General features: G+C 37.0%; 1 protein-coding gene across 1 annotated transcript in view; it reads left to right on the forward strand.

The window, feature by feature from the left end:
* The window catches only part of Oseg5 (intraflagellar transport protein Oseg5), a 369,827-nt gene that overhangs the window by 298,813 nt on the left and 54,644 nt on the right, over window positions 1-16,370 (forward strand). Inside the window, exons 13-14 of the mRNA XM_070299093.1 lie at window positions 3,725-3,847; window positions 3,947-4,086. Coding sequence (XP_070155194.1) covers window positions 3,725-3,847; window positions 3,947-4,086 — 263 coding nt within the window. The remainder of the gene's footprint in view (window positions 1-3,724; window positions 3,848-3,946; window positions 4,087-16,370) is intronic.

Below are 16,370 nucleotides of genomic sequence, written 5' to 3' on the forward strand. Positions count from 1 at the left end.
GTATATATACAGGGTGTCCGGTAAAGATTGTGCCAACGCCCGTGAGTGGATACAGCACAGTAAATTGAATAGAAAAGTCCTGTAACATTTTTTTCTATAATGCTTAATGAAGGATTTATTATTGAGTAAAGTCAACACCGACCTTTAGCCGTGTGCCGGGTAGTGTGCGTCAACGCTCCGTTGCTACGGCGACGCACACTACAAAGGTTGCATTTCAAAATTTACTCCTTGAAATAGAGTAGCATTTGATTGACCGGATAAAGTTCCGAAAAGTACTTACCGCCGATTTTTTTAAAACTTAGTATTCTTACGTATTTTGACGCGTTGATTACGAATATCATAGTGAAAAATGACGACTATTTGATTTTCATGGTAAAAACCATGAAAAGCCTATAAAAATTATAGTTTCTTACGCTTATCTCCGTAAATACGGAAAATCATGATAAGTCTTTCAGACAAAAGTTTTAGATCTCACAGAGATAAACATCTTAGGTTCTATACATTTTCACCGTACAAATAATAGTTTTCGAAGAAATGAAATATAAAGACAGTAACAGTGTTAACACAAAAATCCTAACTTTAGAGTGTTTTTTAACTGTGAGTTCCAATTGCAAACCCATGTGGAATCTCGCTTCGCGTGGAAAAGTATATGCGTAGAAACAGTGGGTTTCGCCCCCCTGCGGGGGGCTTCACTATAGCAAAACTAGACAAATAGGTTTGCGTGGAACTTCGGTTTGCGTAGAAAGTTGCAAATCCATATGGAACTTCGCTTCGCGTAGAAAAGTGTATGCGAGGAAACAGTGAGTACCGCCACCCTGCGAGGGGCTCAACTACCAAAAAACTAGACAAATAGGTTTACGTGGAACTTCGTTTTGCGTGGAAAAAAGCAAACCCATGTGGAATCGTGTATGCAAAGTACATGCTTAAATAGGTGGACAAATATAAGATTTAGATTCCATCGTTTTTGTCGAAAACTATCACTCGTACGGTGAAAATAAATACGACATAAAATGTTTATCTATGTGAGATCTAAAACTTCTGTCTAAAACATTTATCATGATTTTTTGTATTTACTGAGATAAGCGTAAAAAACTATAATTTTTATGGGTTTTTCATGATTTTCACCATGAAAAGCAAATAGTCGCCAATTTTCACTATGATATTCGTAATCAGCGCATCAAAATACGTGAAAAGATTCAGTTTCAAAAAAATCGGGGGTGAGTACTTTTCGGAACTACATCCATATATATATACAGGGTGTCTCATTTTAAAAAACGCATCTCGATAATTCATCAACGAAGCATTTTCAGCAAAAATGTTTTAGACAAAAGTTCTATGGTTCAGAGGAGACACATGATGAAAATATGGACTTGACCTTGAGTGACCTTTTCAATGCAACGTTAATGTGATTAATGTTTTTTAATGGAACCCCATTTTTTATTGCATATTCTTGTAGCTTATTTCGTGAACTTTTCAAAACACTATTAAAAGTATTATTTCATTAAGTACTTTTTGAGTTATTTTATATTTTAATCTGACATATTTCGATATAAAAAATAAAATATCTTGTAAAATATTTAGTTTTCGATAATCTTATCGTAATACTTTTATGTACAGAATAATGAGATCAATTAGTATAAAAATAATAATTGTTTTTAAGAAAAAGTATGTAATTATTTACAATATATTTTTTTAAACGATTATTTGTTTTTTTCTCTACACTAATTGATTTGTCTCATTATTTTGTACATAAAATTATTACGGCGTTCAATGTGCCTCGCACCGCGGAATTACAAATAATTAATCACTGAATATTATTCGTGTGAGAATCTATCCGATTCTCGGTATCAAATCTCCAAAGGCGACCGTTATTGCGATTTAAAAACTAACATGCAACTTAGAACTAACAGGCATTTAACGCAACGCGAACATGTTTAGATTGCGGACGTGATATGCAGTATTGAATATTCAACACACACGCGCACACTCCACGCAAGAATCACGAGGAAACTCGTACAAAATTCGCTCACAATTTCGAAACGCGATTTTGCACAACCAACATAACACATCGAATTTACGCGATTCACACTCTCGCGTAATCGCAAAAAAAATTCGCACTAGACGTGCATGCAAAATTTAGACGCGACGATTCGTAAACGACATACAAAAGGACCTTCCTTATGCGACCGACACACACATTCGGACGACCGACACACACACTCGGATGACATGCAATACGAACGAGACTTAAACGTTAAGCGTGCGAAAACCAACGCAAATACAATAGACGGAACCGAATCTCCAGAGAGACGACACACGATTTATTAAAATACGAGGTAAGGTCTCGATCCACGGAAACCGATATTCTCAAGGCTCCGGGGCTCGAATCGCTTGACGACGTGGCCATGATGAGAAAATCTACACTAAAGAATCGGACTTAGCCCGTACACCAAAGTACGAATTCATGACGACGACGACAGAACGAAACGATTACCGGGCGCGAATGCGCGTGGCTAATGTGGCGGAGGTTAACTTCATTGGTATTCTTTATTCCGTCAGGATGGCTCGTGGGGACGATGTCCTCTCGTCCGCAGGTTGTCTGCTCTCGGAAGTCGCCGGAGTCCTCTCCTTTCGCAGCTACAATCAATCTCGCCAACAACAGTATTCTCGCTTTCGGTTTGCCCTCAAAACGCTCGCTTGCACTTCTCTCTTACACATCTCTCTCGTACGCAAGCTCACGCCGGGTAAACAGTCTGACTCCGGGATGTGCGCGATCTATGATCGACACCGTGGTGCCAACCGGGGATGCGCACACGGGATGCGTATTACCGCGACCAATTAGGCGCTACCACGCGTTGTAGCCGGCGGACGGCGCGCTCACGATCGTATTGGGAGTGCGCGCGCTCCCGGTATTTCACATGATAAGTCGCTGGAATCCTTTCCGCGAAGCCGTCACGGGATCTCAGGCGAATGGTTTGGCCGGAAGTATTGCTCCAACCCTCGTGGTGATCTTTTCCATGCCACGCCACTGGGAGCGTTATTGCAGTCCCTCTGCGGATCGGCACGGGCCTGGGTCTTTGCGCGAGGATCTTCTCACGGTCCCGTGCGCGGCGCATCCTGCGTGCGGGTCCTGATCCCGTCGTAACATAGCTAGACGTTCGATGCTTTGAATTCCCAGATTGCTGGCTCCTTGCTCCTCGAAGATCGTCGCGGAGATTGACGATCGTATTTTCTGTGACGTTTCAGCGACTTTCCGCTTGTTTTTCTGATGAGGCTCCCAAATCAATTATTCATACGAAAAGAAAATAATAAACGAAATTAATATACGGAATAAAATCTTGATTATAAACGTCTCTCTGGAGACAACGGTACGTTTCTCGCAATGTTTTGACTGGCATAGCCGTTTAGCCCGCGCTTCGCGATCGGAGAGAGGCTCGGCGGACGCGCGCAAGACGACAACGTCACAATATATATATTAAAACAACACTTTATTATTTATAGATAATAGTTTTTAAAGATAACTGATATTTTTTATAATTTTGTAAAAATTTAATAAAAGTAAGAGATTGTGTATGTCTGTGTTTTTGTATGATCTTTTATATCATTTTTTTGTATAGTACACGTTAGTATTTTCTACTAAAGTTTTAATATTTATTCAAAAATTAACTAATCAAATTACATAAGACAATCATATAAATAATATATTGTTTTACATTGTTGTCAGAATGAAATATTATGGACTTGTATGGCAGTCATAGCAACTGATAATAAAGATCTTCACGCTGCCGAGGAAGCATATGCAGCAATAGGCAGATTTGATATAGTAGATTATATAAAATACATTAAGGTGAAACAAAATAACTCTTTTTATATTATACTATTCCCGTTATTTTGTTTAATTTATTGAAATAAATTCCAAATAATTTAATCGGTATAAAATTTGCAGAGTTTGCCTAATACTACAGAAAAATGTGCAGAAATGGCATTACTGGCGGGAGATTTGTTGGCAGCAGAAGGTATATTATTACAAAGTGGCCTGATTAAACAGGCTATACACATCAACCTTGAAGTTTATAATTGGAATAGGTACGTTAAAAATTGCAAAATAAGATTGAAATATGCGATTTACAATAGAATCTCGAAATAGAAGACTCTACAAGGCTCTGGTCTATTGTGATGCAGTTAAATCCTCACTATCGTCAAATCCAGGCAAATTTTTCAGTTTGTCAAAGAAATGAGCTCGAATGCGACAAAGCGGAGCTAGTAAAAATTGTATTTCTTAAATTTTCTCGTATATTTAATTTATTAAACTGCAGCATTCGGCACAAAACGGCACAAACGTAGCACAATGCAACACAATAAATAGAAATTAAAAACTCAAAAAGTGCAGGGCTGCGACAAATTTCGTTTTATTGAAATATAGTTTCAAATATTGAAATTATGAAATAACAAATTATTGAAATTACTGCAAATTTTGACATAAACGTAACACAATAAATAAATATACGAAATATAAAAAGTGTAGGCCTAACTTCATACTGGTTAAATTCCGGACCGCACGGATGCGTGGAACATGCACGAACATATATTTTCAAGTATACCGGCAAGAAAGCATAGCATACACAGATCTACACGTTTGGATCCTTTAGCCCCATTCAGGAATGGCCTAGCATGTAAGAAAGAGTGCTGTTTTCTATTTCAAAATGTACTGTTTCGAGATTTTATTGTATAAATATTTAAGACACAAATATTTTTGCACATAATATGTTATGTATTTTTCTTCAATAATTAAAGAATTATAATACTATATACATAAACAGGATGTTGTGCTATATATAAGTGCGGCCACTTTTCTTTTATCTTTTATACAGGGTATATTAGACCACTCGTGCCAGCCGAGTATCTCGAAAACCGAGAACGGCAGACAAAAATATTTCAGACAAAAGTTGTAGATTTTCAAGTAACGCATTACATAGTAATATTAATACGACCTTGAATAGCGTTGTCAAGGTCACGCGAACGTCATCATAAATTTCTTAAATTTAACCCCTCCCCCATTTTTATAGCATATTCTTGTAGTTTATCTCGAGAGCTTTTCAAAACACTATAATAAAGTATTTTTCATTAAGTAATTTTTGAGTTATTTCATATTTTAATCTGACATATTTTGATATAAAAAATAAAATATCTTGTAAAATATTTGGTTTTCGATAAGGACTTCCGTTCAGTGTAGCCAGAAACAGTCCCGCGGCTCACGGCTCAGCAATGGAGGGGATAACGCACACAAGCGTGAACCGCGTACATGTGCGCTCTGCGCTTCGGCTAGCTTCGGAGAGTAGAGAAGAACAGACATATGTTTTCCGTTTTCTTCTCACTTTCTACCGAGCCGGCAACGAAGGCAATGTTGATCGCTTGGCTTATTACATATGACAGCGTTAATTGCTTTTCCGACTCGTGAACTTTTTATTATGTATATATGTATATATATATATTATATATATAGTTATATAAAACATTTTTTTGTTAAGCTATATTAAGTTTTATTATTTATTATGATATGGTAAAAGTGATATATTTACGTGTAAGGACATATGCGATTTCTTATTTCTTTACTTTAATAATTACCTTATTAATTATTTACACAAATATATATTTGTGTAAGATTATAAATATTACAATAATATAAGAACAAAGAGTGAATGGACTTCCACACCACCCATGAGGTTCCACTAATGGCGCGCTAGATTTTTTTATTATGTGGATCTTCGCCTGGAGCCCTATTGTACCACATTTTATTGATGTCTCTTATAGACATAATATTTTTTACATATTTACTTTATTATGTCTTTTGCACACATAATGTCTATTACAGACATGAAAATTTTTAGACGCGCCTTTTATAAATATGGTGTCTTTTGCAGACATAATATCTATTACAGACATGATATTTTTACGAGGAAATAAGTAAAGCAACTATTTTTATTATATTATATGAATAATAATGCCCATAAAATACAAGTCATTATCTTCTGAACATGATTATTGCATATTGGTAGATGTTGAGGGACCAGCAATATCACAAACATCTGCAGCATATAATGTAAAACTGCTTTTTTGTTTTTTAGAAGAAGTGTTATATAATTTGTCTGACGACATAAAAGATAAATGCTTCTTATTAATCTTCATGTTTAGAATAGTTTCTTTTCTTGTTTTCAATGCTGATTTCAAAATACAAATAACATTTATAGAGGAAGACGGAAATTTATTTCGTTTTTTGTTTCTAAATCTGTTAAAACAGAAAACATTCTTTCTGGATCGGCATTCGAATTTGGGAGTGATCTAACAGCATTCAAAAGACGTTTGAGATTGGGATATTTATCAATATTAGTGGAATACTGACTTTGTAAAATTTGTTTCCACATATCATCAAAGCTTAATTTTAATAGCTTTTCCTTTTCTGTTATTGTAAAATCTAGATGTAAAGTAAGCCATTCTTTCTTCAAACCGTTTTCGTCAAACCCGCCAAGAGTTTCAGCGATAAAAGAAACATCATTGAATGATGTTTCTCTATCAATATCTAATAATACTAGGTTATATTCGAAAACTTTTAATTTTGATAAAAATTTATCATTAATTGGTAATCTTTTATAAATTTTCTCGGCGGCTGTTACATAAAATTGCAAACAATTCTTTCGAACATGTGCAACTATATCTGCATGTCCTTCCTTCATTAATTTATCGAGGTATTCTTCACATTCAGATTCTAAAGAAACTTCTAACAATTTTTTATTCTCTTTTTCATCAAAGGACCCCGCACAAACCTTATGGAAAACCGGTCTCGGTGGATTTGGCTGAAACTTTGGAAATTTGTAGTTTACGTGATCCTGATGAAAAGTTCTCATTGCACCAACTTGATTCATTGAGCCGTTTGAGCTCTAGGGACCGTCGAAATCACCACGGGGAGGTTGCGCGATTGGAATTGCACATCATGTGACTCTGAAAAGAGCCGTTTGTATGAATGTGTATGTGTGTGTGTCAGAAATGATAAGGACCCTACGATTCATCACTCTCGTAGTATTTAACGACTCCAAACCCTCTTTTCTGTGCGTGTGCGTATGCGTGTGCGTGTGTGTAGAACAATGAAGTAATGTTCAAACGTCAATAACATCTGGTACATTATCAGGATTTTCTTGCGGTGGCCTATTTGCTGCACCGCAGATAGTATGAAGGAGCCTCGATGAAGGGTACCGAATGTGTTGTTCATGGCGTGCATATCCAATGAACCATAAAACACTCGCAATATATGCACATGTACCCAAAGTTCGAGCACCGGATTTGCAAGTGCAGTAGTAACCTTGGATGGGTGGGTCGCTCTGAACATTCATCTCATCATCCATATCATGATCGTCTGTCGGTCGGTATGATATCCATAATTGGTATTTCGCTGCATTGCAAAATCGAGAGTATACTCTAATTCTTATTAAACCAGGTAGTGGTATCCTCTGTACGTCCCTTAACATTTCAAGCTGGAATTCTTCCGACTTCTCTCTTTGTAGCTTGTCCTGTATATACGATGGTGCCAAATGGATTTGGTAGATGCCAACAGTAAGATCCCTCAGAAAATATAAGTCCAAAATTGGAAAATCGGGAACATGTTGGACATTCAATCACATCGTACCCATCTCTGAGCGTTACGAGTGTTCAGATGTTCAGCCTCCACAAGTGCTTGGACAACATTCACTTCATTTGCTTTCTCCAGTAATTGACGAGCCAAATCCCCATTAGCTCCTTCCATTTAAACGGCAGGATGATACCTATTGATTATTGCACCAGCAATACGGTAAAAATCACCCAAATTAGGAAGATGGGGTATTGTCTGCTGGAAGAATTTAAAGATAGATTTGATGTGGCCATTCCTGTCCTCTACGATCCATCTCGTCTTAGTGATTATCCGTGAATCATTAGCTTCATCTGTAGAGAGTTGACTTTGTCGTAGTTCGAGAAGTGCTGGCATCCTCCACCGAATCCCAAGGCGAGTGAGTAGCTCTGTAGCATCCCGATATCCTCTATCTACTATCATTAAATCTCCTTCTTGGAACCATTCTCGCATTCTTTCAACATCCCTATGAAATTCATTCCGGAGGATCGCAGCGTCATTGTTTCGACTGTCTGAGAAATACGGACTTTGAATATCGAGCATGTAGCCATCAGGTGCGACTATCAGTACAGGTTTGAGTAAATGTCGTCCCTTATGAAGACAAAATGATTGTCGGAGAGTACGAAAATTACTACTCTTAGGAACGTAGCTATAAGTACCATCAATGTACGCGATTACACGAGGAATATGTGGTTCGGGATTGTATAATTCATTCGCGAAATCGGTTACATGTCTTTGGACATAATCTCCTCTTGTGATTGCATCCAAACCGATGTTTGTCGGAACAAAACGTTGCATCAAAGAATGTCGGACAGTGGAAATGGCTAAACTCGTTGCTTATCTGTTCGGATACTCGAAGATAACTTTAAGAAATTCATCAGAGAGTCCTTGTCGCATCTTGCATTAACAAGAACATTAACAAGTCTTTCTTAGAAACATATCTGTAGCCGCCTGGACAAGACACTCTATCACAATAATCAAATAATTCCAGAAACTGCTGTTTCGTCACCGGAGAAAAGAATTCGAATTCAGCATCTGTGAAACTGTTCTCATCAACGAATCTTCTTTGATCCCTTGCCACATTTCTGAGTCCTTGGAGGAACATTTGAAGTTGCGGTCCTTTGATGACATAAGGTCTGTTTATGGACCGCAAGCCAGGTAGCAATGCCTGAAGAAAGAAACCTTGATCATCTAAATGATATTGACATGATCTGGCATCGTCAGGAATGAAAATATCTTGCAAAACAAATACATTTAAGCGTAATCCTGCGGCCATCAGCATCAGCATTACAAATCATACAAGTACGATTCTCAATTTATGTCAATACATTGAGTCGCAGGCAGGTAGGATCGCGATCCATTTCTGTTATTTCATTGCAAATAGATTGATTACAGGTGATACAAATCCTCGTAAGATCTGTCACAGCGAGAGGTGGCCTCTGGAATCCATCACGTCTATAGATGGCAATCTCGCGTTTGTTTGCTCTTTCATCTCCATCTATTCGACTCAATTGATTCGGTAAAAAATCTCTATCGCAAATGTAACACTTCAAACGGTTTCTCCAAGCCATAGTTAACTATGATTAAAATACGCTAAGAAGAAAATGTTGGTATTGATTAAACCGGATTCTCAATGTTTCCTTCTGTTGATGGTGTACATCCAAAACATGAAGCCATCAAATAGAAATGCTTTTAATATTAACTGTGCAGGATAAGAAAAGACAAACGCTATGTACATGTGCCAGTCAGAAAATCGTAACTTTGTTTGGGATAATTCGGCCGTGACAATACAACAATGTAACAATACAAAACACAAAGTGTCTGATGTATGGTATTTTTCATAGATTCCCAAATATTGGATGTGAGAATTTTAAATGCGTTTTCAGTATTGCCCATAAAGTAGAATGATTTTCCGACATCAACGATAGAATGATACGTCGCTATTTATCATGTCACTCTATACATGTATACAAAACTCTTATCATGTTTCGTACTCTCCGACAATCATTTTGTCTTCATAAGGGACGACATTTACTCAAACCTGTACTGATAGTCGCACCTGATGGCTACATACTCGATATTCAAGGTCCGTATTTCTCAGACAGTCGAAACAATGACACTGCGATCCTCCGGAATGAATTTCATAGGGATGTTGAAAGAATGCGACAGTGGTTCCAAGAAGGAGATTTAATGATAGTAGATAGAGGATATCGGATGCTACAGAGCTACTCACTCGCCTTGGGATTCGGTGGAGGATGCCAGCATTTCTCGAACTACGACAAAGTCAACTCTCTACAGATGAAGCTAATAATTCACGGATAATCACTAAGACGAGATGGATCGTAGAGGCCAGGAATGGCCACATCAAATCTATCTTTAAATTCTTCCAGCAGACAATACCGATTCCCCATCTTCCTAATTTGGGTGATTTTTACCATATTGCTGGTGCAATAATCCATAGGTATCATCCTGCCGTTTAAATGGAAGGAGCTAATGGGGAGTTGGCTCGTCAATTACTAGAGAAAGCAAATGAAGTGAATGTTGTCCAAGCACTTGTGGAGGCTGAACATCTGAACACTCGTAACGCTCAGAGATGGGTACGGTTGAATGTCCAACATGTTCCCGATTTTCCAATTTTGGACTTACATTTTCTGAGGGATCTTACTGTTGGCATCTATCAAATCCATTTGGCACCATCGTATATACAGGACAAGCTACAAAGAGAGGAGTCGGAAGAATTCCAGCTTGAAATGTTAAGGGACGTACAGAGGATACCACTACCTGGCTTAATAAGAATTAGAGTATACTCTCGATTTCGCAATGCAGTGAAATACCAATTATGGATATCATACCGACCGACAGACAATCATGATATGGATGATGAAATGAATGTTCAGAGCGACCCACCCATCCAAGGTTACTACTGCACTTGCAAATCCGGTGCTCGAACTTTGGGTACATGTGCACATATTGCGAGTGTTTTATGGTTTATTGGATATGCACGCCATGAACAACACATTCGGTACCCTTCATCGAGGCTCCTTCATACTATCTGCGATGCAGCAAATAGGCCACCGCAAGAAAATCCTGATAATGTACTAGATGTTATTGACGTTTGAACATTACTTCATTGTTCTACACATACGCACACGCACAGAAAAGAGGGTTTGGAGTCGTTAAATACTACGAGAGTGACGAATCGTAGGGTCCTTATCATTTTTGACACACACACACACACACACACATTCATACAAACGGCTCTTTTCAGAGTCACATGATGTGCAATTCCGATTGCGCAATCTCCCCGTGGTGATTTCGACGGTCCCTAGAGCTCAAACGGCTCAATGAATCAAGTTGGTGCAATGAGAACTTTTCATCAGGACCACGTAAACTACAAATTTCCAAAGTTTCAGCCAAATCCACCGAGACCGGTTTTCCATAAGGTTTGTGCGGGGTCCTTTAATATTATTACATAAATTATTCAAATGCTTTGACTTTAAAAAATGTTTGCAAACTGTGGTTAAAAGTTCTACTGAAAAGGTTCTACTTTGGCTGCAATAAATATATTCTAGTTTCCACAGCTTAGAAAAATGCATTAAATGAATTTAAAAAATTTTAAATATCCTGTAAAAATAAGAAATAGGCTTTTATATCTAGATTTTGCATCATAGATAATAAATTTGTTCCAGACTTTGTTTTTTCGCTTATGGTAATTTCATTCAGAAATAACTTGATAGTATCCCAAGACTCAAAAAGTCTTTCAACACATGAATGATGAGAAAGCCACCGTGTATCAGACAACTTTAAAATTTTTAGGTTTGTTTCCTGAAAACATTCACAGAACTTTTGATAAATTGCCGAACGTTTTGGACTACCGTTAATAAAATACACGATTTTTTTTTTAAATTCCTTGCAATAATCCGGTATTTTAGCGCATGCGGCATGCGCAACTAATGCAGTGGAATGACAAGGACATGGAAGTGTAATTAAATTTTTACACGTCTCTTTTAGCTTTTTTTTTTAAATGAAAGATGTTTTCCTGTCATTACAGACGTATTGTCACATAATAAAGCAACAATATTTATTGTAAAAATGGAATATTCAATTTCCAAATTTCAGCTTTAAAGGCATTAAACAATTTTTCTGCGCTGCATCTCACGCATCAATATTAATTAATTTTACTAATTGCAAGCGAAAACTTAATGTTTTCAAATCAACATACCGAACAAGAAACGTCATCCATTTTTCATTTAAAATATCAGATGTTTCATCAATAAAAATTGAAGATTTAGTGTTTTGAATGGTGTTAACTATGTATACGATCCGTCTCAATCGGACATAACACATTTGAAATTATATTTGTACATTTTGTTCGGCCCATACTCATATTTTTCAAAACATTAAAATCTTTTCCTATTTCTTAGAAAAGAATAAAAATATCTTTTGCAGTTTGATGCGAAATATTTTTATCAGCAATTAACGCGGCATAGCGAATTTCTGCTGATTTCTTTCGCTCTTCAAATGACAAAAGTGATTCGTTCACATTCATATCTTCACTGGATTTGTTTGTTTCATTTTCTTTACATTTTATAATATGTTTCTTGGATTCTGCGTGATGATAGATTTGAGACAAATCATCAATAACAGATATATTACAAATCGCGCAGAAAAATGAATTAATTAATGTCATCTGACACTTCGCGTAGCCATGGCTTAAATAAATCGATCTCTAACGATTGTTGTTTAAAACGTTTTCGTATTATTGTATTTGAACTTATATTGTTATTATTTAATAATGATGTATTTTCTTTATGACACGCAGAATCCGCATGTTTTATAATGCGCGATCGCATGAAAAATTTTTATTACATATAATACAATGGAAAAGGCTATCATCAAATGATACTTTGCGTATCCAAGATTTAAATCGATCATAACTAAGCCAAGCTTCTGAAAAGCTTCGCTTAGGTTTCTTTTTTAATGTATCACACATTTTTATATAGAATTGTCAACAACAAAGACTTTAAGGGAGATGAGAGGAAGGATAGAAAATCTGGAAAGGAAATTAGAAAGGTTAGGTAGGAAAGGAAAGGAAGAGTAGGAGAGGAGGGCAAGGATGGAACAGGGATAGCAGGAGAAGGTGAATTACAAAATAGAAACAAAAATAAAGATAATAGAAAGGAAACTAGAACGGAAGGAACGGGAAGCTAGAAGGAGAAATATAGTAATTACGAAAGTAGGAATGGAAAAAAGAGATGTAAGAGAAGTAGAACAGATCTTGGAAAAATTAAGAGTTGATATAAAAATAGAGAGTATTAAAAGAGGTGTGATAATGAAGGAAGGAAAAAGAGGAATGGCGGTGACGTTAGGGAGCATTGAACAGATAAGATAAGTTATTGAGAATAAGAAAAAGTTGAGGGGAAGGAAGGAAAGGATAGATGATGAATTAACATGGGAGGAAAGAAAGATTAGATGGAAGTTTAGGTTATGTAGATAGCTAAGAAAGAGGAAGGCGGAGGCAGGAAAGTACGGATGGGTAATAGGAAATTGCAAATAGATGGCAAATAGTGGAAATAGAATGAGGAAGAGGAAGTGTTGAAAAATGAAAGAGGGGAAGTGAAGGGGAGAGATTAGGACATAGGAGAGAGAGACAGGGCGAATAAAGGGGAAGGAAGTCAAGGGGGAGCTATTAATAGAGACAGAGGAGAAGGAGAGGAGAACAAACAAGTGAGAGATAAGGGCGGAGAGGGAGAGGAGAGGGAAGACAGAGAGATGTGAGAGGGATGGTAAGGAGGAAGACATATGGAAGATAACATTTTGGAATATAGCAGGTCTGAGAAACAAAGATAAGGGATTTTGGGATAAGATAGAAGAGTGGGATGTTATAGTACTCATGGAGACATGGGTAGATAAGAAAGGATGGAGGGGATTAAAAAGCAGGTTACTCAAAGGTTTCAAATGGGGTGTACAATACGGGGAATAAAGGATAAAACGGTAGGCATTTGGAAAAAGAGGAAAGCGAGACAAAAAGGCAGGAGTGGTGGGATATGAAAGGAGGAGAGGAGAGAGAAATTTAGGAGAGAAATAGGAGAAATAGATACAGGAGGGGAAGAAGGAAAGACAAGAGAAGAGATAGAGAAAATGAATAAAAAGATAAAGAAGGCCTTGGAAGAGGGGGGAAGGAAAGGAAGAGAGAAGAAAAGGGGGGTGATTGAATAAGGAGCGTATAGAGAAAAAGAAACAAGTAAGGCTTAAGTTGAAGAAATGGAGGAGAGGAGAAGAACAGAGAGGAAGGCATAGAGAGGAAAAGAGAGAATACAAGGAGATGTGTGAAAGGAAAAAGAAAGAGGAGGGAGAGAGATTAATAAGGGAAGCAGGAAAGGCGAGAACAGAAAGTAAAGTATGGGAGATAGTTAATAGGGAGAGGAGGAAAAGGAAAGAAATAGAGGAAGGGATACAGAAAGAATGGAAAGAGTATTTATGGGGTTATTAGAAAGAATGGAGGAAGGAGTTCGGAAAGGAAGAGAGAGAAAGAATAGAAGAGAGATGAGGAGAAATAGAATGGGAAGAAATTAATAAGATTACGAGCAATTTAAGATTAAACAAAGTTATGGGGTTAGATGGTATGCCGAATGAAGTATGGAGATACGAGGGAGAAGATATAAGAATCAGACAGGATTTAGAAAGGAAAGAGGGGTGATGGACAATATACTGTTATTTGGCGCAAAGACAGATTAGCGGGGAGAAAAAGAAATTAATAAGCGTTTATAGTTTATAGATTTGAAAGCGGCATTTGACTCGCTAGACAGGGAGGTGCTGGTAAGAGCTTTAAGGGAAAGAGAGATTAGAGAGAGACTGATAGAAAGGATAGAAGAAATGATAGGAGAGATAAAGAGTAGAATGAGGATAAGAGAAGAGATAAGTGAAGAATTCTGGACGGGTAGAGGAATGAGACAGGGACATCCATTAAGTCCGTTGTTATTTAATATAGTGATAGCAGATATGAAGAAGGAGATTGCCAGGGGAAAATGGGGTGAAATTAAGTTGGGGGAGAGGAAAATTTTCTCCATGGCATATGCGGATGATATCGTGCTGTTAGCGGAAGAGGACGATGAGATGAAGGCAATGTTACCAAGGACTGAAAGACAATATGACATGAACAATAAGAGACTGGAAGTGAATGTAATGAAAACAAAGATAATGGTACCTAGAAAGGGAGGGGGCAGGAGAAAAAAGTAAAGTGGATGTGAAAAGGGAAGAAGATAGAGGAGATTAAAGAAATAAAATATTTAGGTTACGTGTTTCAATCAAATGATAGACAGGACGGTCATGTAAGAGACAGAGTAAGGAAGGCGGTGGGAATTATGAGGCAAGTATGGAGTATAGGGAAGAGAAAATTTGGAAATATATAAGGAAAAGGATCTGGCTTTTTGATGCATTAGTTTGGACGGTGTTAAGTTATAGAGCAGAGATCTGGGATTGGAAGGAAAGAGAAAAAGTGGAAAAGGTAGAAGAAAGATTTTTAAAATGGTTGCTAGGAGTAGACAGGAGAACACCAGGATACATAGTAAAGGAAGAACTAAAAAGAGATAAACTTAGAAGTAGGGCGGCAAGAAGAGCATGGAACTTTGAAAAAAGACTAGAAGAAGGGAAAAAAGGTAATTTAGTGAAGAAATGTTTGAAAAAAATCAAGAAAAGAATAGAAAAGGGTAGAGGAGCCTCGGAATGGGAGAAGGAGAGAGGGATTTTTCAAAGAAATAAGTCTAGAGGAATTGGCATGCAATAGAGAGGGAGAGGAAGAGATGATAGAGTATGATAAGGTGGAAAGGAAAAACAAGAAGTTACAGAGGGAGGAAAGAAAAGAAAAAATAGAAGAGTCAAGGTTTAACAGGTATAAAAAAATGGTATAAAAGAATAAGGAGTGAAGGTATTCCAGAGAATTTAAGAAAGGGTTGGTCGAAGAGGAGGTGGGGAAAGATGACAAGATTTAAGTTAAGTAATGAAATGAGGGAAAGTATGTATTGGAAAAGTAAAGAGAAAAAAGTATATAGGGTATGCAATATAGAGAGAAAGGGGGGGGAAGAGAGGGAGGGAGGGAGAGAGAGAGAGATAGAGAGAGATTTTGATTGATTTTTATTAGCTTTCTCAGCTATTTGTAATACAAATCTAGTTTACATTAATTACAATATACTCCTTTAACATTCGCTTAAACAACATAATTCTTTCATTCTGCTTTATTTCAGCTGGAAAGGCGTTGTACATTCACTCCTTCGTAAAACATACTCTTTTGCGCACTCCTTGTTCTGCGATATTTTATTGCAATATCGCTAGCTTGTCGTGTTTGACTTTCATTCTTATTTCCCACTATTTCGAATCTACAATATTTCTTAATTGCTCCGGTAACATGTTCCTTAAAATCTTAAAAATAAATATACACACATTATAATATAGCCTCTGTTTTATGGACATAAACTGCAGCGCTTGCAGCATACGCTCCACTTTGGAATGTCTATCACATTGCAATATGATCCTCATAGCCCGGTTTTGTGCTTTTTGCAATTTACTCAGCTGTGTTTCTCCCATATCATTTAACAGCGTCGCACAATACTCAAAGTGAGGCGCTATGATTGTCCTATATACAATACATCTAGTATATGCTGATATATAATTACCTATTCTATTTAAAAAACTTATTTTTTTCCTATTTTCTTTA

The sequence above is a fragment of the Polyergus mexicanus genome, unplaced genomic scaffold (assembly GCF_030449975.1).
Source record: "Polyergus mexicanus isolate NDT 795.1 unplaced genomic scaffold, iyPolMexi1.0 SCAF_7, whole genome shotgun sequence".
In the NCBI taxonomy this organism is placed as follows: domain Eukaryota; kingdom Metazoa; phylum Arthropoda; class Insecta; order Hymenoptera; family Formicidae; genus Polyergus; species Polyergus mexicanus.